At 39.8% G+C, this 22,829-nt stretch overlaps 1 protein-coding gene across 1 annotated transcript; it reads right to left on the bottom strand.

Annotated features, from left to right (window-relative positions):
- Positions 1 to 200: 200 nt before the first annotated feature.
- On the bottom strand, positions 201 to 22,205 carry PWP1 (PWP1 homolog, endonuclein). The gene is made up of 15 exons (XM_079715273.1): positions 22,093 to 22,205; positions 19,756 to 19,814; positions 19,435 to 19,619; positions 18,030 to 18,115; positions 17,833 to 17,929; positions 15,024 to 15,134; positions 14,034 to 14,164; positions 13,339 to 13,400; positions 7,230 to 7,326; positions 6,499 to 6,560; positions 4,932 to 5,043; positions 3,118 to 3,208; positions 2,904 to 3,025; positions 1,373 to 1,478; positions 201 to 544 (listed from the first exon to the last, which is right to left on the bottom strand). The coding sequence occupies exons 1-15, from the start codon at positions 22,162 to 22,164 to the stop codon at positions 435 to 437; spliced, it is 1,503 nt and encodes a 500-aa protein (XP_079571399.1). The 5' UTR covers positions 22,165 to 22,205; the 3' UTR covers positions 201 to 434.
- Between the last annotated feature and the right edge of the window lie 624 nt (positions 22,206 to 22,829).

The following is a 22,829-nucleotide window of genomic DNA, read 5'->3' as shown; positions in this document are numbered from 1 at the left end:
AGAACAGCTGGTCAGGAAAGTGTAGTCCCAGCGGGACCTGCCTGTGCTCATGGTCTACTGTGCAATCTTGGCCTAATTACCACTTTTCTAGGCCTGGGTTTACCTATCTTTTAAGATTAGAGGATTTTCCTCTCTTAAAATTCTACTTATTTTACAAACCTAGACTACCTGTGACAAATGGCATACTTAAGGAATTATTTTTAAAAAACCTTTTTTATTATCCTGTTTCAAGAAATGCAAGTGGAGCCCTGTAGACCACATGCTTGAAAGGTTAGCACAAAGACCAGCCCTGTTTGTGCTGCCACCACAGCTTCAGAGAGGAATGTCAGGCAATTTTGTTTCAGTCATTTTGATGGCTGCAGCAGGGAACACCTTTAGGCCAGCTTTAAAAAACTGAGTTAGGGTAAATAAAACAGGAAACTGTATGCTCTTCATTAAGACTCCATTGGTGTTGCTGAGCTCCTGCACCCAAAAGGGCCACTAACGGATGAATTTCTTGTATTGCCGAGAACAAGCCTCTCTCGTCTTCCAAATGCTTCGTTTACTAAAACATAAATAAATGGTTAAGAAGCTACCCTATCAGAAAACTAAGAACCTATAATATAAAGAGACTAAAATGTAGACATGAGCAATGAGGTTCTCTACCCAGTGGTGGAGATTTTGTTTTGAAAAATACATATTTAGCACTTTATAAATGGGTAAGTAACCAACTCAAAAGTCCAAGATAATGTTCTGAATGAAGATTTAACTATGTTTTAAATTGGTCCTCCTTTTTTAAATACTTTACTTTCTTTGCCTTGTCCTGGATTTATCAAATGCACCTTGATAACAGATGTCCAAGCCCTTATAACAGTGACTCTATCCTTCCCTTATTGTACTTCTGATCGTTTCCTACCTTCATCTTTCTCTATATCATGATCAGAATAGAACTTTTTGGATTTAGGACCCCAGTGGAGGGAAGAATCAGAAAGTATTAGAAGGGAACAGAATGGCCCCTTCAGGAAAGGTGGATTTTCTAGGAAGTAGTTGAAAAAAGCCAGATTTATTCACACTGGGAACTGGGAAGAGGAGGGCCATTCTTCGAGACCACACTATATATCCTTCCAGCTTTCCAATAAAATCTTTCGTTTTTAAAATTCAAATTTTGTCACAAAGATATTTAAAAATTATCTAAAGTGTGAAGACAAATTTATTTGTGAACATGAACATTTCCAAATTACAATTTGATCTTATCTGTTTCCTAAGCAGACTGTACTAGAGGATGAGCACTGGATCCACCTTCATTATCTCCTTAATGTATTCAAGCCACAGATTGTACTACTTTAGCTCTTACAGAACTCATCCAGAAAAAGCAGGAAATTAAGATTCTTACCTGAAGAGATTGTGCTTATATCCCAGACCCGAAGCCCTTCTTTCTGACCTCCAAAAGCATAAATAAATGGCAAATCAGGGCAACAGGAAGAGCAGAAGAGAACTCCCTGAGAAGAGAATACAAAGTCAGTGAATTCAGTCTTTCCAGAAAGCTCTAATCTCAATCCCTACTCCTGTCTACAAGAACCTATGATTGGAATGGTTACTCAAAACCAACTCACCAGAATCTCTTTCAAGGCTCTTGCAAAGGTAGTTCACAGTCAAGTTGGAAGAACTATCTCTACAATACAAAGCTGGACAAGTTCAGCATGATGGACATTCTGTGAGGACAGGTGTATGCTCTGATCACTCAGGTCTCTCATTCTCATCTCCACTGTCATTCTAATAGGGATTTCCTAATTAATCTAATCTGCTAAGTATTCCCAGAAACTTTAATTCTCCTTTTTAAGTAATGATGCTGATACCACATGTCATTATTCAATCATTTAAAATTTCAACTTTATTACTAGATGACATATGCATCATAGAAAATACAAAAAAGTATAAAAATCACTCTGAGATAACCAGCTGTTCATGTTTTGGGACAGGGTCTTCTAGATTTAAATATAAGCATTCAAAGACTTAAGTATTTAAATATGTGCATGGAATGATGCTATAAAAACTGCTCTGTAACCTGCCTTTCCACAAATATTTATATATATATATACATACATATATACAATTTTAAACAGCTGTGTGCAGTGTTCTATGTCTGCAATTTAATTTTTATAATTTAGTGCCTGGCATACAGTATATGCTCAATAAATATTTGATGAATGAATTATTGAATTCCAGTTATTTCTAAAACTCTTGCTACTATATAGTAATCAATTTCAGTGTAGAAGAACTAGTTATACAAAGAAGTAGGTGATAAACTGACCTCAACCACTGTGGTGCCCTATAAAGGTTCAAGATTTCCTGGGATGGTCCTGATTTTAAGGTTAAAACATTGTGGAACTTATGGTTACCTGGGGGGAAATGGGGGGACGGACAGTTAGGGAATTTGGGTTGACATGCACACGCGGCTATATGTAATATGGGTAACCAACAAGGACCTACTGTATGGCACAGGGAACTCTGCGCAGTACTATGTAACAACCTAAATGGGAAAAGAATCTGAAAAAGGACAGGTACATGTGTATGTATAGCTGAACCACTTTACTGTATACCTGAAACTAACATTGTTAATCAACTGTACTCCAATACAAAATAAAGTTAAAAAAAAATGTGGCCATTCCACTTGTGTCCTTGAAAACCACCCCCTCATCATCCTTGTTTTCCCCAGCAACTGTTAATCATGTGAGTTGGAAAAGGAACCAGCTAGTCACTGATTTCTCCCCAAACTGTCCTAAGTTATAAAACTTCCACAAATTTGACTAAGCCCCAAATTAACCTCCCAACAAATCCATATTCTTTAGTGCAATGATTCCTAGAGAAAGACAAACGACAAATCAGAAACAGAAAAAAACCAAGATGCCCAGGGATATTCTTACCATTTTCATGTCCCTAGAGTGAACTAGGCTTGGCCTATCTCCTAATATGTCCCAGATCTTCACATACTTGTCCGCTGATGCAGTCACAAGACAGCCCTTGATTTGACTACTTAGATCAAGACCTAGAGGAAGATTAGTTCAGAGACTCTCACTTTGAAATAAATATACTTCATCATAGGTTAATAGAGATGAAAGAAACAGTATTCTTGCTCACCAGAAATTTCATCATTGTGTGCATTAAGTGTAAAAATTGGCTTATCTGAACGTGCATCCAAATTATATACAAAGCCGTCATCTGTACTGGCCTGGAAAGAGTAAAAGATGGGCAAGGTAATATTACATGACAATACAATTTAGCAATGGGTAAATAGTATAAATCATTGTGAAAATCAGCTATGTACCTGACTTACCTGAAGAGCTTATTACAAATTAACGTGGACATAAAGAATTTACTTGTGGGTAGACAAGTCAAGTTGGTTCTTACAAGGACTAGTTTAGCTGACATGTCTATTAGGCAGTTGGATATGAGTATGAAGCTGTGGTAGTGATACAGACTGCAGAGATATGCAAGCACAGAGGTAGAAGTTACATCCACTGAGAACAGAGGAGATACACCCTGGGAGTGTATAATTAAGAGCACCGTGTTGAGGACAGAGACCTGGAGAGCACAGCCACTTACGGTACAGGCTGAGGAGGAGCTCACAGAAGTAAGAATCAAAGAGGGAGGAGGGAATAACAATGTTAAAGAAGCCAAGGAAAGAGGGGTTCTAAAGAAAGGAGTGACAATGCTGTCAATATTTTGGCAAAGAGATTTAATTAGATAAGGACTGAAAGGCAGATTACAGTTCCACGTTGAAGAAAGGAAGAGAAAATTTTGAAGGAATTAAGAGACCCAGTCAAGGACAGGAGACAAAAACTTGAGCCTATATACAGGCCAAGGGCAACAGCCAGGACAGGAAAAAGGGAGGGGGAAAAAGGACAACTGATGCAGTCTTGAAGGTGGAGCTGCAGATGGGCATAAAAACAGAAGAGGGAGATCCCATCCTTTGAGACTGGAGGGAAAGAGGTAAACCATTTTATTTTGATTACTTTCCATTTCCCTAAATATTTGTGAATTTAGTACTGATAACCATTTGTTAGCAAATAACCTAAGGAAATATGTGTGCCTGCCTGCTGAGAGCCAAAGTACAGTACAACATTCAAATATAACTGGGACTTCACGCCTGGTAACTGTAAGATGAAATCTGGCTTAAGGGAGCTCAGCTGGGAACTGCATGCAACTCCGCACAGAGGAGATTAAATGTTCCCACAAGTGCAGGAAACTTAGTAAAATTGTTCACATATTTTAAGAAAGCTGTTTTTTAAAGAATTCCTTTCCTCATTTACAAAGCACTACGTATTTGCTTTAGGAAAATTAGGCAATATATGGATGTATCACAATTTCTCTAATTAATCTTCCCTTCTGGATAAAAGCTGGGATTTTATTTTTCCATGGATTGAAACATCAGTGGCATCTTTGGATCCTACATGGAAAACTGTTATTCTACAGATATTAAGGGTATTTACAAAATGATCGTAAACTTTCTATCTGGGAGATGGTGGTATATTAAGTGCTATATTAATTAAATAGGCTCGCATTTGCATCACTGGAGCTCCATTTAAGTACTAATATATAAATAAAGGAATATTTTTTGGACTAATTTAACCATTAAAAAACAAAAAAGAATATTACTCATGCTGAGTATTTCAAAGTAATTTTAAAATGATCAACTAATTACAACTAATAAATGTGACACTTTGGAATGATTGGAAATTAGCAAAATCATTTACATGTTTACTGTTTTTTTTGTGGCAAATCCATTGTTCTCTTATTAAAAATCTTTTTTTTTTTTTTTAAAGAAAACTCAAACCCAAATACTTCACACTGTTAATACAGAAAAAGCTTTTCAGAGATTCTCTCTACAATGGAAGTAAAGAAAAAAAGTCATTAATAACCTGATAAACGAACAGTAATATGCACACTCTTACCAAAAAATGACAAGGTGAAAAGTGATTCCAAGTCACTCTCTCGATCTGCCCACTGAATCGCCACATTCGATGGCCTTCCTCTGGACTTCGGCAGTCATACAAAGCCACCGACCTGGACGTGTTCAGGCAAAGTTAGGGTTTTAAGAGTTCAATTTTCCTGTATGTTTTAGTTTATTTTTAATGAAATGGTAATAAAACAACACCATGAAATCAAGATCCAATTATTTAAAGCCTATTTTAAGTAGAAAAATCAACTCATCTGAAAGTAGAAGAGTTGATTTTTACTAATTGGCAGACTCTGGTCCTGTCACTTGAAGACACTGGTAGCTCTGGATGTCACAGTGGCCTTGACCTCCCCCAGACTGAATCCTCTACTTCCAAGATGAATCCTCTCTATTTCCAAAAGAACGGGACAATTTTTAATTTCCCCTTCCCCAGTAGTGCTCAGAGCCAGATAACTCACATCTCAGCCACATTTACTCTTTACAAGTAGGCTACTCTGTTGGAGGAACTGAAAATAGACTTTTGCAATTTTTGCATGAATCCCAACTAAAAAATGTAAATATAGGACTCTTAAAAAGGGTAAGGAATCAAAATAAAGACTGCAGGGCTTCCCTGGTGGCGCAATGGTTGGGAGTCCGCCTGCTGATGCAGGGGACATGGGTTCGTGCCCCGGTCCGGGAAAATCCCACATGCCGCAGAGCGGCTGGGCCCGTGAACCATGGCCGTTGAGCCCGCGCGTCCGGAGCCCGTGCTCCACAGTGGGAGAGGCCACAACAGTGAGAGGCCCGCGTACCGCCAAAAAAAAAAAAAAAAAAAAAAGACTGCAAGTTGGTTTCTGTTTCTACTAGCTACCTCTCATACCTTCAGACCCAATCTGTAAAAAGCACACATATGACTGGAAACCCCGCTGTGGTTGACCACAGTGGTCCCAATTCTTCACCTCTCCCTACATCCAAGCCCTCTGTCAGTGATTTGACAGTTCCTCCCCTAAAGGCAGAGTTCATTTCCCACTCCATGTGATGTCTATTTTGGCCAAGAGTAAGACAGACGTGTATTAGGTCTGAGCCCAGGTCTTAAGAGGCCTTGGTGTCTCTGCTTGTACTCCTGACCTTGCTATGGCAACACGTGTGGGCCAGCCCACTGGTCCCAGGAAGATGTGAAACATGAGGAGGAGAGCCAGGTCTCCGGGCCCAGCCTAAACAAGCCAAGATGAGCAGAGCTACCAGCTGAATCTAGCCTCGATTAGCTCAACCCTGCAGGGGATAAGAAATAAATGTTCACTGCTTTAAGTCACTGAATTTTGGGATGGCTTATTTCACAGCAATGTCTAACTCATACACCCTCTAAAACAATCAAAGTAGTTGCTAGTTAGGAAGTACATTATAACAGAACCATATTCCCTTGCAGATTGAAAGGGTCAAGTTGAAAGGACAATGAGTACTCCTACAAATTTAAACACATAAAAGCCTCAGTAATAAATTCTACCTGAGCATCAAGTGATACTTTCTGAATTAGTTCAAGAGGATAAAAATGACAGCAATTAACTCCTGACATGCTTTCTTACTTATCATATGATCCAGAAATCAGAGTCTGTGCTTCAAATGGATGAAACTGGAGAGTCTGGACCTAAAAGGAAGAAACATAAATGAATAATGAATAGATCAATGTTTGTTTTGGTTTGGTAAAACTACCTTATACTTGGTGAGACCCAATTTGGCAGTGTTTCTACAGGTTTTTCCCTTTGAAATGTAGTACTATTTAAAGAAACGTAAATGTACTGCATAATCAAAAGGACAAAACATACTTCCAAATAAAGGCTGACACTTAAAAAGACACAATGCAGCATTTCCCAAAGTGTGCTTGGCAGTATACCTATGTCCCTCAAATGCTAAAGTATAATCAGAAGAAAAAATGGGAGCTGTCAAACTTACTAGGCAACTCCACACATTCCGGAAGTTTCACAATGTACATTAGCACATTAGATCCCTGGGTTCTGTAGTAACATCCGTTAAATTCTTTAACCCTATTTGGTGACTGATACCCCTTCATCCCTTTTTAGGAGACTCTGTAAAAAGCACTAATGTTCCTAGTCACTTCACCTTTCTGCACCCATTTTTGCATCTCTCAGGTGGGTAACTGTAACTATCACAAAGGGCTCTGTGAAGGATCCAGTGAGATAGCATGTCAAAGCACTTTGTAATTCACAAAAAGCCATATATAAATGTTTGGGATTATTTGTAGTCAATATATGTCTCAGATTTTTTAGAATCTCTTTTATCCATTAAATCACCATACCTTGTCTGTATGTACGGCAAGGCTGGCTGCTGGTTTCCCCAAGGACATATCCCACAGAATAACAGTGTTATCAGCTGATGCACTGGCCAGTACATTTCTGAGAACGGGAGGAAACAAATCAGGTAATCTTTTAAAAATCAAGAGGATTACATGTAAGAATTTCATTTACAATACCATCAAAAAGAATAAAATACTTAGGAATAAATTTAACAAGAGAAAAGCAAGATTTTTAATATACTGAAAACAAGAAAAGATTGTTGAAGGAAATTAAAGAGTATCTAAATTAATGGAAGGTCATTTCATGCTCACGGACTGGAAGGCTTAACATTAAGACAGAAATATTGACAACTACAGATTGATTTATAGATTCAACCACAATCCCAGCTGACCCTTTTGCAGAAAACTGAATGCTGGTTTTAAAATTGATATGGAAATGCAAGGGACCCAGACTAGTCAAAATAATCTCGAAAAAAGGAGAGCAAGTTGAAAAGTTCACAGTTCCTGATTTCAAAACTGACTGAAAAACAACAGTAATCGTAACAATGTGGTACTGGCATAGGACAGACATACAGAATAGAAGAGTCCAGAATTAAAGCCTCAAATTTATGTTCTTATGTTCACTGGTTTTTGACAAGGGTGCCAAGAGTATTCGTTCTTTGTTCAATAGGGAAAAAACCAGTATCTTCAACAAATGACCCAGGGTCAACTGGATATTCTACAGCAAAAAAAAGAAGATAGAGCCCTACCTCACACTATACACAAAAAGTGATTCAAAATAGATCATAAGTCTACTAAACATAACAGCTAAAACTCTAAAGCACTCAAAAAAAAAAAACAAAACAAAACCCAAAAAACCCCAGGTATAAATCTTCATGACAATGGGTTAGGCAATGGTTTCTTAGATATGACACCAAAAGCAAAAACAAAAGAAATAAACTGGATATCATCAGCATGAAAAACTTTTGTGTTGCAAATAAGACTACCAAGAAAGTGAAAAAACAACCCACAGAACAGGAGAAAATATTTGTAAATCATATATGTGATAAAGTGCTTGTATCTAGAATATATAAAGAACTCCCAACCAAATAATAAAAAGACAAACCCAATCAGAAGATGGGCAAAGGATCTGAACAGACATTTCTCCAAAGAAGATATACAAATGGCCAATGAGCATGTGAAAAGATGCTCAACACCATTAGTCATTAGGGAGATGAAAATCAGAAAAACGGGATACCACTTCATACTCACAGGATGGCTATAATGAAAAAGACAGACAAGGGCTACCAAGATGTAGAGAAACTGGAACCCCCCTACACTGCTGGTGGGAATGTAAATGGTAGAGACACTACCATATGACCTAGCAATTAAACTCTTAGGTATGTATCCAATAAAATGAAAACGTATGCCCATGCAAAAACTTGTTCATGAATGTTCACAGCAGCATTATTCATAATAGGCAAAAACAAACTAAATGTCCATTAACTGGTGAATGGATACACAAAATGTGGTATATCCATACAAGAGAATATTATTCAGCAATAGAAAATGATGTACTGATATACGCTTCAGCATGGATGGACCTTGAAAACATTATGCTAAGTGACAGAGGCCAGATATATATGGCCACGTATTATATGATTCCATTTCCAGGAAATGTCCAGAATAGGCAAATCCACAGAGACAGAAAGCATGAGTAGCTACCAGGGGCTGGAGGGACAGGAGAACGAGAGTGACTGCTAATGAGTATGGCATGGTTTTTGGACTGATGAAAATGTTATGGAATTAGACAGTGGTGATGGCTGCATAACTTTGTGAATATACTGAAAACTACTGAATTATATACTTTAAAAGAGTGGATTTTATGATATGTGTACTTGCTAGGTCATATAGTATGAATTACATCTCAACTGTTTTTTTTTCTTCCTTAAAAAAGAGCATTAAATGCTATTAACAGAAAAAACCCAATATGTCTACCTCTTAGGGATCAAGCGCTAATAATGTAGTTCTACAGCGGAACACAGGCTTTAGGGCCCAGAAAACCTGAAATGGGGTCTTGGTGCTGCCACTTGCCTGCCAATGAGAATGAAACAACCAACCTCAAAGAGCTGCTATGCAAGAACCTGGCTGAGTAACTGGGACATAGCAGGCCCTTGATAAATGTTAGCTGCCTCCTAAAAATACAGATAGTCCTGAAAGTGAAAGCTCATTCTTCAACATCGAACTTTAACATGGCTCAACACAAAATAGGCCATTAGTGACAGTAATGTTTTTGTTCAGAAAACCAATATACTGTTGAAATAAAATGCTGATGGACTCATTTTCAGACATTATTTCCTCAATAAATTACTTCCATTATACAAACTACTTTCAGTTTTGTAACTCACATTTCAGTGATACATGCAAGGTCTCCTAGGAGGATCATGTATATTCAGGTCATGCTAGCCTTTTTCTACCATTAAGTCCCTCCCACATACAGGTCACAATGTTTTAAGTCCTTAGCATTTTATAAATTAAATATTAATTTAAATTCCCAGTATCTAGTTTATTTATATTCTATGTCTCCCAACAGCAAAAAGTTAAAATTCCACAGTACATTTTTCATCCCAGTCATTCCAAAAATATCTGAGATTCCTCCCACATTAAAGTTCTTATTGTATGAGGCTAAAAAAACAAAAACAAAACTTCTGAACACTATAACCGCAAGAAGAGCACTCCAACAAGAGTATGAATTAGCAGAGAACATGCTTTTTTTTTTTCCTGGGAGGATTTTACTAGAAACCAAGGGCCCCACCAGTAACAAGGGCAACATGTTATTCCTCACCATAATCCTAAACTCTGTGCACCAGAGTATGGGACATATTTTAAAGCATACTGCACCTTTTCAGTAAAGAAAGGGGAAAGGAGAACCAAGATCTAAAGTAAGATTGGGAAAGGAGAGTGAAGGAGCAAAGAAATGTGTGGCACTGAAGTCAGAGATGTGAGTGCAGATGGGAAAGGAAGGGAGTACAGGTGCTGATAAGGATCTAAATGGAACCAATTGTGGGTGGGGAAAGGAATTGACGAGTCAGTTGGAATACTGAGGAGAGTTGTTCCATTAGAAAGAACTTTCAGTTGCTCAAAGTAACAGTTGCTATATAAGAATTTATAAATAAAACTGGGTTTCTAAAAGCATGGTACACTCATTATTAGATCTCTTATTTATCTGCCCATTCGTCAGGGTCAGGGCCAATTCAAGCAAAACCCGAACAACTGCCTGTAGCCCGGCAGCAAGAGATTCATCTGGGGAAGCTTTGAAAATAAAAACAAAAACACCAACAGATTCTTGGGCCCCCTGCTCCAGAACGACTGACTCAATCTTGGGGGATTAGAGACTAGCAACTTGTGCTTTAAAGGGTTACCCAGAAGTTTCTGATTTGCAGCTATGTTTGGGAAATACTAACCTAAACAACTTTCTCAGGTCCATTTCCCCAAATAGTTGTAACTCTGAAAAGGTCTGAATACAAACAAGATAGGATATCCCTCAGTAAGCCAGCACTCTGGGATCTTCCTTAGAATGCTCACAATTATAAAGTGTCCAGTGTAATAGAAATGCTTTAAAAAAAAGTGCCCTGGGTAATCCAGTTTGTTCTTACCCCCCTTAAGTAAGCTGTACTCAACCTAATGCTTACCTCCCTTGCCTTAGCAGCCCCTCAAACCAACTACACTATTAGGAAAATGGCCCCTTTGAAGTAATTGTTGTTTAAGGATAAGTATGAAAAATATGTGGATGACATGCAAAAGAATTAAGGTGAACCCTTACCTTACACAGTATAGAAAAATTAACTCAAAATGGATCAAAGACTTAAACTTAAGAGCTAAAACTATAAAACTTTTAGGGGAAAATCTTCATGACAGTGGATTTGGCAATGATTTCTTGGCTATAATACTAAAAGCACAGGCAACAAAAGTAAAAATGAACTGTACTACATCAAAATGAAAAACTTCTGTGCATCAAAGGACACTTCAATAGAGTTAAAGGCAACCAATCGAATGGAGGAAAATATTGGCACATCATAAATCTCATAAGAGATTAACATTCAGAATAAAGAACTCACACAACTCAACAACAAAAAACCAAACAACCCAATTGAAAAATGGACAAAAAGACTTGGATAGACATTTCTCCAAAGAATATATAAAAATGGCCAATAAGTACTTGAAGAGATGATCAACAGCACTAATCATTAGGGAAATGCAAATCAAAATTGCAATGAGGGCTTCCCTGGTGGCGCAGTGGTTAAGAATCCTCCTGCCAATGCAGGGGACACGGGTTCAAGCCCTGGTCTGGGAAGATCCCACATGCTGCGGAGCAACTAAGCCCATGCGCCACAACTACTGAGCCTGCGCTCTAGAGCCCACGAGCCACAATTACTGAGCCCACGCGCCACATCTACTGAAGCCCGCATACCCTAGAGCCTGTGCTCTCCAACAAGAGAAGCCACCGCAGTGAGAAGCCCACGCACCGCAACGAAGAGCAGCCCCTGCTCGTGGCAACTAGAGAAAGCCCGCGCACAGCAACGAAGACCCAACACAGCCCAAACTAATAAATAAATAAATAATAATAATAAATAAAATAAATTTTAAAATTTATATTAAAAAAACTGCAATGAGATACCACATCACTCCTGTTTGGATGGCTATTATGAAAACAACAATAACAAAAACAGAAGGTATCAAGTGATGGAGAGGATGTGGAAAAACTGGAACCCTTGTGCACTGCTGGAGGATAGGTAAATGGTGCAATTGCTGTAGAAAACAGTACGGTGGTTCCTCAAAAAGGTAAACATAGAACTACCATTAGATCCAGCAATTCCACTTTTGGCTATATATTCAAAAGAACTGAAAGCAGGGACTCTAACAGATACATGCAAACCCATGTTATTTATATCTGTGTCAATAACAGCAGCATTATTCACAAAAGCCAAGACGTGGAAGCAACCCAGGTGTCCATCAACAGATGGATAAACAAAATATGGCATATACGTACAATGGAATATTATTCAGCCTTAAAAAGAAAGAAAATGCTACAACTTTTGCTAAGTGAAGTAAGCCAGTCACAAGAGGACAAATACTGTATGATTCCACTTATAAGAGGGAGACGCAAGAGGGAGGAGATATGGGGATATATGTATATGTATAGCTGATTCACTTTTTATAAAGCAGAAACTAACACACCATTGTAAAGCAATTATACTCTAATAAAGATGTTAAAAAAAAAAAAAAGTACCTGGAGGAGTAAACTCATAGAGACAGAAAGTAGAACGGTAGTTACTAGGGCCTGGGGGGCGCAGGAAATGGGGTGTTATTGTTTTTTTTTTTTTTTTTTTTTTTTGTGGTACGCGGGCCTCTCACCGCTGCGGCCTCTCCCGTTGCGGAGCACAGGCTCCGGATGCGCAGGCTCAGCAGCCATGGCTCACGGGCCCAGCCGCTCCGCGGCATATGGGATCCTCCCAGACCGGGGCACGAACCCGTATCCCCTGCATCGGCAGGCGGACTCTCAACCACTGCGCCACCAGGGAGGCCCCCGGGTGTTATTGTTTAATGGGCATATAGTTTCAGTTCTGGAAGATGAAAAGGTTCTGGGGTTGAATGGTGGTAATCGTTTTGCACAACAATGTGCAAAAATGTCCAATGAACTGTATACCTAAAAGTGGTTAAAATGGTAATGTTACATTATTTTACCACAGTTGAAAAAATATATATAAAGAACACGTGGATGAGATGTGAAAACTAAATGAAGTGAGAAAAACATCTTCCCTGAAGAAACAATTCTACTGCACCACTGGCACTGCAGTACATACTGTTTCTTCCTAGCGGTATTAGAGAGGAGGGCACTTGGCCCCCAAATATGTAATGAGCATCTACTAAGTGAAGAGCTGGCAGGTGATGCTGGGAGGTGCAAGGATACAGACAGCAGAGCTCCTGCCTTCCAGCAGCTTGTACTGCAGGAAAAGAAAATAAAACGTGGACACAAAGATGCGAAACTCACAATGTAGAGAGATAAGTGTAGACGAGAGGTAAAATCACGATGGTTACCGTCTTTAACAATCCTGCAAATGGTATTTTTTACCTGATCAGCTTATTCCAAGAAAGGTCAAGGACAGCATCGGTATGCCCATCTGCTGAGGAATTCTGTAATAGTTGTTTAATTACTTTTGGTATTAAAGTACACCCCCAAATAAAATTGGTATATTAATTTGTAAGATTCTTTAAACCTTATTTTAAGTAAACTTGCCCAAATATCTAGGGAAAGAAACACCTTTTCCTCCTCTTACTTGAGAGACGTGATAAATGTTCTTTACAGGAAAGAAACTATAGTAGTTCTTAATCTAGGTGCTATAATTCTACAAGTCAATCCCCACCCCACCCATCTCTCCCCCACCAAAAACCTGACAGTTTTAAAAGCTACAGGAATACATGGATATTTAGAATTCAACATACTCAAGGCTAAATAGAAATACTTTAAAAGTTCAAAAATAGCATTTTAGTGTGAATAGCTACTCTATATGAAGGAAGATCATAATCTTAAGAGTAATTTGTTTTGTGTAAGGATGAATAACGTGCCAGTGGAGGTTTTATATAATCAGAAGTCAATTTTTCTTTGGATGGGCTTTGCAAAACTAGAAACTAGAGTAACTTCATAATTACCTGTCCTATTTCACCAAAAGTGTCTAATTGAAAAAGTGCATGTTCCCATCCCCCGTCCCCAGCCCCAAAAACCTCTCTGTTTGTCATCAGAGTTTAAATATCTATTAGCTTGTTTACCTTCTTTCCTTTCTTTTTCTTCTTTTTTGATAGCTTACTTCCAAGTGTAAAGACTGGCTCCAAAGAGTCCACTATATCAAGGTCCCACACTTCAATAACGGGGGTCATGTTTCCCACAGCAATGTAATTTCCTACAGGAGGAGATGATATACTTATGATTTAAAATACAACTCCTAATGAAATACATTACACTTCAGATTAACTGCGTCATGGCTTAGAGCAGTTTCTCTCAAACTTTCGTATGTGTGTACACCACCTGAATGTTGTTAAAATGCAGATTCAGTTTCAGGTCTTGGGTGGGGCGCCAAAACTGCATTTCTAACTGGCTCCCAGGTGATGGCAATGCTGTGCTGCCGGTCCTCAGACCACAATTTGAATAACAAGGGCCTCCCCGTCCCAGGGTCCTCACTTATGTCATGAGAAAACCCTTCCTACCTTCGTAGACTGTTGTGAGGATGAGGATTTGATTAGATCATGAATGTGAACAAGCTTTGCAAACCAGATGTAAGGTCTGAGTATTAACAGTTTTGATCCTTGTTAAGAAGTATGCAGGGGCAACTAGTACTGTGCAGCTGTGGCCAAAGGGACTAACACGAGAGCCCAATTCTTTCTTCATTTTGGTTTACCTTGATGTTTTCTGAAAAGGGTCATGCACTAAACTCTAGCTGGTACCATCAGACACACCATGCCAGTTTATAGATTTGGGTTTTTAGGAGACCTTCACACAGTCCTGCAGACCCAAAGCTTCCAGGCCCTGTCCTTCTGCCTACAGGGGAGCAGCAACCTCCTTAGCCTGTCCAAAGTCTGGAGACACACAGACCCAAAACAATTAAGTGATTGTGTTTGGAGAACTATATAACTTCATAAAATAACACTAACTTCATAAACCATCAATAATTATGAAAACATTCATACAGAATAGGTAACTTATGTGGCTAGGAAAAACACATAGGAGTAGAACCATTGAGCAATCTCAAGTTTTCTAATTACCAGTTGAATCATCCGGGCTAGGATCGAAATTCAGCCATTCCACACTCAAAGGGTATGCAGACAAGAGGATATCATGGTGGACATAAAAAGAATCTTCTTCTTGATTATAAACTGAGAAGATTGGGAAAAGAGAATTTATTACATCAGAATAAGAAATCAGATCCCACTCAAAAGAAAAGATTCTCCCTTTTAAACCTATGGGAGACACTTGATTAAAGTGAGACATATTTTATGACATTAAAGACATTCCAAAGTATTTACTGCTAGGCAGAAATTTTTCATGTCAAATATATTCCCAGCACCTGGTGTGCCCCAAAGGGGAACAGGAACACTGACAGAGAATTGACATCTGCCTGAATACTCCATCTGCATGTTCCCCGGCTAAAATGGTCCTACCTTCTGGTTCACCAATTACAGAAAACAAAAGAGGTCTCCATAAGAAGTACTTCATTATTATTTTATCTTTTTTTTTTTTTTTTTTTTTTTTTTGCGGCACGTGGGCCTCTCACTGTTGTGGCCTCTCCCATCGCGGAGCACAGGCTCCGGACGCGCAGGCTCAGCGGCCATGGCTCATGGGCCCAACCGCTCCGCGGCATGTGGGATCCCCTGAGACCGGGGCACGAACCCGTGTCCCCTGCATCGGCAGGCGGACTCTCAACCACTGCGCCACCAGGGAAGCCCTATTTTATCTTTTAAAGGTCTATCTGGCCATAAGTAAAGAAGAACAAATCAGCACTGGAGAGAAATAACTCATATTTAGAAGTCGAAATGCCTGTCAAAAATTGCTTCTTTAATATTTATTGTTAAAATCAATAAAAAGTCTTTTAAAAATTATATAATGAAACACTGATAAAAATAGAGCCCAAGTAGTCAGAAATTTCCCCCAATATGTTTACTAGAAAGAAGCAATGTTAAGATAAGCTAAGGATTTTAAAAAAATTCTTCAGACCACTGCATCTGGGACAGATCTTGGGATCAGCAGATTCCATGTAATGCTCTATCACATCACTTTATGATAAGAATGTGTTCAAAATGATTAGGTTGTGGGCCTGCAAGAACCTCAACTATGGTCAATGTACTCAGCTTACATTTTAAATAAAAATGATGATGATGCCTTAAAATAATCTTCTTTTAACCATGTCAGATTATTATTCAGATTTGATTTAGAGTGCAATTTTGAAATTATTCTTGAACAGAGATACACTAGGTAATCTGGAGATTCACACCAAATCCAAATAAAATATATCGTTAATGACCTAACCTAGAACAACGTAGGAATACAACTGCTTTACTTCAACTTCTCAGCTCCTGTCTAATGCTCACGAGATTCAAAGGAATGACTACAGTAAATTCTCAAATAAGAATGCATAAAAATCAACGATGACAAACCGTAATAGTTGCAATTTCTTGAAATTAGAATTGGTCTTTTAAAAATTCCATCATCATGATTTACATTTGAAATATGTAAATAGTTCAAAGATAATTAGGAGAATAACTTCACATTGATGTATTTGCTATTTAAAGTCTTTTTGACTTTATAAATAGATCACAATGGGCCATGGAATAAAAATGGCCTGATTGATAGGCTTCCTGAGGGCAGTCTTAAAGACCGTGAAGAAATCCAAGCTAAAAAATGGAGTAAAACATTAAACCCAAGGGTTTTAATTTTCAAACTGTATAACTGTGTTTCCTATAAGAAAAGGCATTAGCCTATTAATCTCTTTAAAGCTTCAAAATTTTAAGACAGATGAACAGAAGAGTGTTGACGAAGGAGAGTATCTGGGCACGAATGGACCTGTCTGAGGATGTGTGCACACAGGAAGGGGCAAAAAAAAGAAAAAGGGAAAATATGGAGGCAGAATATTCCAAACATCTTAAAGGTCTATTTTAAGAAAATAGTCATTAATGTTTGTTGAATTAATAAATATCAACATTAAGAAATATCTGATTTAAGAATTCCAATAAAAAAGAAAAATTCAAATCATTGCCTACTTCAGATTCAAAGTACAGCTGACCCTTGAACAATGCAGAAGTTAGGGATGCTAACCCTTTGCACAGTAGAAAATCTCTGTATAACTTATAGTCCACCCTCTGTATCCCAACCAAACTCACATCGTGTAGTACTGTAGTATTTACTATTAACAAAAGTCTGCATATAAGTGGATCTATGCAGTTCAACCCCGTGTTGTTCAAGGTTCAACTGTATTCACCTCTGGCTTTAGTGCAAACGTTCTCTGCACTCAGAAAGGTGACCAAAATGTTTTGGTCTCTGAAGAAAAATGTGGGCCTCTATGCTGAAGTTTTATGAAAAGAATAAAATGTTTTGCAAAAGGGGATCTATTTGAAATGACTCTGAAAAAAAGCAGGATAAATTATATTGAGTGTAGTCTTTGCCACATAAAGAAAAAACAGCCAGAAAGCAAACTGGAATAAAGAGCCAGGGTAAAAAGTTACCTCAGGGTAATGAGATTATAATTTTTTCTTGCATTTTAAAATAGTTTTACTTCCAGGTTTTCTCCATTGAGGGGAAGAAGTTAAAAACTGGCAAAAATGTTTAAACAAAAGATTAAAAAAACCCAGTTAGAACCTTCCAGGTGACCTATTTCCATAAGTAAAGTCAAGTACCAAACTAACACACTGGACTACACATGCCCAGGCACAATAACCAGGAAGTCTGATTTAACTAGGTGACCAACTTAAATGAAATACAGAAGGATCTGGTGCTTAGAAATCCATAATAGTTACTATGATGGTTATTTTAGTATCACTTAAGTAGAAAACTTTTTAGTAAGGCATGTATCCCACTTACCATGTACCTCTAAATCGCACTGGTCCTGTTCAGCTCGGCCACAAACTATGAGGTTGTCATTGGGCTTAATCAAGAAATCTTCACGTTCATACTGCTCCTAAGTGGAGAAAGAAAAAGTCATTGACTAGAATCAGATATTTGGGAAGGTTTTTCAAACACTTAAGGAGCATAATTAGAAAAGCCATAAAGATATTTACCGTATCTTTCAGAGTAACATAAGGATCTTGATCATTACTCCCATAGACTGTAAGACCCAAAAGAGATTCACCAAGAGTTTCAGTATCTGTAAGAATTCATAAAACAAAATGAATAAAACAGTCATTTTGACAAAAGCATTTTTCCTAAGGCATCCCATCTTTAGACTTAGATCCAACCATCTATTTCGTAACGAACACTGGATCATCCACAATTGGGAAAGGAAATAGTGGATAATAATAAATAGGAGTTTAAAAGCCATTTATATTTGGCCCTGGAATGCACATCTGATAGTCTTGGAATACACAGTCTTCCATTAAAAGAATCAAATCAAACCAATGTTAGAACTCTGCTCAGATCCTCTAGTTTGCTCCTTGTAATCATTATTCAAAAGTGCTACAGAGAGGTGGCTTTGCAGACCTGGAAATAAATAGGTCCCTAAAACACTGGTATCAACACAATAAATTAAGGGTTGCTTGGTCAAATAAAATTGAACAATGATGAGTCTCATAAAGTTAAATAGGTTTCTTTATTGCAGGATGTCTCATAACCACTGATATGCTAACTTGCCTAATGAATCTGAAAGAGAGGATACTACACGCCCTTTTCACCAAACTTACCCCAAAATGGCATTCTTTTATGGCATGTCTGCAAAGGTGACATAGAGTAGACCCCGAATAACATGAAACTCAGGAGAAGGAAGATACTCTTAATTTTCAGGAGAAGCTACTTTAAGGAGGCAGGGCTAATACGTCTTAAACATCTGACAGGCAACAGAGACGGGAATTTCTACTGGGTGAGAAAGAGTCAATACTCTGCAAGGTATAGAGAGTATCAGGGAGCAGTGTCTGACTGGCTTTTCTCCAGGCTGGTTAGCTCTTCTTTCTCTGTATTCCCATGGCACTCTGTCCTGGTAGGATGGAAGCCAACCCAGAGGGGCCCACAACCCAGAGTCCAATGGCAAAAACTATCCTCTGCATCTAGTGAAGTACACTGAAAAGCACGAAGGCTTTAGAGCCAGAGAATGTTCAAACCTCAGCTCCATTAATCACCAGCTGCATGATACTGGCAAAGTTATTTCATCTCTGTAAGCCTGTTTTCTCTTCTGTAAAATGGAGGTAATAATTCCTCTCTCATTGCAGGTAAAGAAAAATGAATTACAGATTATCATAACCACTACTTGCAATAAAACATACCATACTAACATTTTTTTGTTTTTTAGATCTTAGAGGGTTGAACTGATTTTTTAAATCAGTTTAGGAAACATGCTGTCTTCCTTGAGCCCAATTATTTGACTGACAAAAAGGCCAACAGATTCTCAGAGTAAAGCTTTGATGGAACACTAGAAGCATGATCTAACGCACTGAGTTTGTGATTAAAAACCAGTAGAAGTGGGTGAATTCTAACCTGGGTCACCTTCCTCATCATATTTGTCTAAGGCGTACTCGGCCAGCTCATCATCATCCAGCGTCCTGTCATCCTCTGGGTCGCCATCCTCCAGGGGCTCCTGAGGTCGGGCCTGGGTACGGGCACTCTGCATGCCATCTTCTGAAGGATCACCTGTCTCCTCTTCATCACTGCCACCTTCTTCTCTATGCCAATGAAAAAATAAAAAGTAAAAAGATCACCCAAAAGGCACCGTTCAATAACAAGACCGCCTTGTCGTCATCGTTTAAGATTTCCATTTCATCTGGACTTTACTACAGGCGTCAACATCCCAAAACTTACTGTAATTTTTCCTTTGCTTCAGCAATGAGACGTTTCACTTCTTCTTTACTAAGCTCTACCTATAAAAGACCAAACATTTCATTATGATATACTTAAGGAAATCATTATAAGCCTTTGAATTAAAAAGAAGTTTACAAACTAATATAAAACATAGCTTCAAAAGACATCAAAAGTCAAATGGAATTTTCACAGGTCCTTACAAATTAAGATGCTTCTCACCTAAAACTGTTAAAAAAAATCATGTTCGGTCTACCTCTCCAGTCTTTTTCAAAAAAGACAGACTTGTATAAACTGGCTTCTACGAAACCCCCTCTCATTTTCTTCCACTTACCCCAACTCCTTGGCCGCTTCTCCCCATTCTTCCCGTGGATGTTCCTAAACAAACCAGCCTTGCCTTGGTCCTCTGCTCTCTCCCCTGGTATCCCTGCCAAGTATTCACTCATTACGCTGTCACTTCCTTGCACAGCTCATTCATTCTCAAGACTAAAACCACCAACTCTGAACAGATGACTCCAAACTTTCCCTTCTCTAGCCCTGTATACTGCAGTTCCATTTTTCCAATTGCCTGTAAGACTCTCCCCTTGGACATCCTGTTCAAAACTGAAGTCATTCTCTTTACTTAAAAACTGGCATTCCCTCACCTAATCAATGCTTCAGTACCTTTTTTTTTTTTTTTTTTTTTTGCGGTACGCGGGCCTCTCACTGTTGTGGCCTCTCCCGTTGCGGAGCACAGGCTCCGGATGCGCAGGCTCAGCGGCCATGGCTCACGGGCCCAGCCGCTCCGCGGCATGTGGGATCTTCCCGGACCGGGGCACGAACCCGTGTCCCCTGCATCGGCAGGTGGACTCTCAACCACTGTGCCACCAGGGAAGCCCCGCTTCAGTACCTTTTAAAAACGCCCGTATCACTGCTAAACTGTAAGCTCCTTGTCACTGTGTGTTCTGCCCATGGTAGGGATACCTGATGATAGATGATTAATCAAACAATCATGCAGTTTGTATTAAAAGGCCTTTAATAATATGGAAATCCTCTTGGGTGATGACATTCTGTTAGCTCCAGAAACTAAAGGTTCTTAAGTTTAATCAAAAGATACTTACTTTTCTAATTTCTCTTATTGATTTGAGTTTTCCTTTCTGGGACTTTGTAGAATAAATTCAATCTCTTCTTCCTATAAACTCTTCAATCTGTCTGCACATTAGAACCACGTGGGGAATCTTTTAACAATTTCAGGCTCTACTCCAGGCTAATTAAATCACAACACTTGGGAGCTGGGATTTTTTTAAGCTCCACAAGTGGTTCCAATGTGTAGACATTTTTGGAAATCACTGTCTTCAAGGATTTGAAAGGCTGTATGTTCCTTTTAAACAACAACTCTTACCTCCTTCAATAATTTTTAATATGAGGTGGTTTCCCGTCCCTATTCTACATATACCGCACTGAATGCCTACTGTGAGCCAAACACTGGAGAAACTGGTGAACAAAAGTCTGTGCCCTGTTGAAACTGGCTCAATAACATTGAAACGAACACTCCCCCGTCCCTATTTCTTTCATAGCATTTATTCCCACTGACATAGTATTATATATGCACGTATCAACTCCATAAAGGCAGGGACTTTTCCTGTTTTGTTCATGCCTATCCCAGGACCCTGAACAATGCCTAGTACAGAGAAAGCGCTTCGTAAGTATCTGCTGAATAACTTAAGTAATCTTCTCCTCTGCTACAGACTCAGTCTCTCACTCCTGTAGGCTTTCCCTTCATGACGTGTCGCGTTTACCTCGCATCCTCACTGCCACATCAACATCTCACTTGGACTACTGCGAGAAATTCCTAATTCAACTCCCAGCCTCACGACACCGTGGTCTCCATACCAGCTTTTCTACACCACAGCTTTCATCCAGTTTATTCCTCTAAACGCCGAGCGGAGGGGTGGAAAGTGGAGTTTCACATATGTGCCCCCTCTTCGCATTATGTCTGGAAACGCACTGGGGTGGTGGGAGACGACGTGGTGTCGTCAGGAAGGCTCTGCGGGAGCTCCCCTTCCGAGCAACACCCCGCCCCCTTCCAGCCCGTGAGGTCCACGTGTTTGCGAACTGGGGGTGGGGCTGGGCTTGGGGGAAGGGACCGTGAGGAGGCGGGGCCCCCGATCCCAGGCCCAGGAGTCCCAGACCCCCGGAGCCGCAACCCTAATCACGACAAACAGGCCACAGCCGGCCTCACCGCGTCAGTCCCACCAGCCGCGCCAGGGCCGCGCGTTCCGGGTCCAGATCCCCAGGTGGGGCTGACTCAGGGTGCTGCAAAGAGGCCGCTCCCCCTACCTCGGAGCGACCAGGCCTCACCTTGTCTGGCGTCTCTTTGGCCACGCCGCAGCGGACCCAGGCCACGCACGTCACCTGGCGGCTGCGGTTCATCGTCCTCGGCGCAGCGACGCCTCAAGCTAAAGACTTGGCCCCAGCGGGTCTCGAAGCCCCGCCGCGCTCGGGTCCACACGCCCCCCAACGGGCTCCGGGAGGCGCCTCGGTAGAGCACAGGCTCGGGGCGCTGGTTCCTGTGGCGTCGGCGCCCGCTTCTGACGTCATTCGAAGGCGCCTAAACGGGAAAGGGGTGGAGAAAGGGCTGGAAGCTGAAGCAGCTGGGCGAGGAATCCACGTGGGTTGGACTGTGCTGTGTGGGATGATGTGAATGGGCTATACAGGACACCTGTGACGGTGTCTGAAGGCTTCGTGGAAGCAATGACTAAATAAGTGAAAATGGAACTGTAGGGATCAGAGGGAAATTTCCACCGACCTTTATTTTGCCTCCATTGACTAAAAGCTGACAAATGGTAGAGGTTTTAGGTTTATTTTTAAAGCTTTCTCCAAAATGAATGTATCTTTTTTTCTTTTCTGCCCGAGCCGCGCGGTTTGCGGGATCTTAGTTCCCCAACCGGGGATCGAGCCCGCTCTGGCAGTGAAAGCGCTGAGTCCTAACCCTAGGTCCACCAGGGAATTCCCCCGAAATGAATTTATCATTTCAAGGAGATACTTCCGCCCTTTATATTTCATTACATTCTTGGATGTTACTTATATACTAAGTA

Source organism: Hyperoodon ampullatus, assembly GCF_949752795.1.
Source record: "Hyperoodon ampullatus genome assembly, chromosome: 11".
Lineage (NCBI taxonomy): Eukaryota > Metazoa > Chordata > Mammalia > Artiodactyla > Ziphiidae > Hyperoodon > Hyperoodon ampullatus.
The sequence above is the reverse complement of the archived record's forward strand: the minus strand, read 5'-3'. Positions and strand labels throughout refer to the sequence as shown.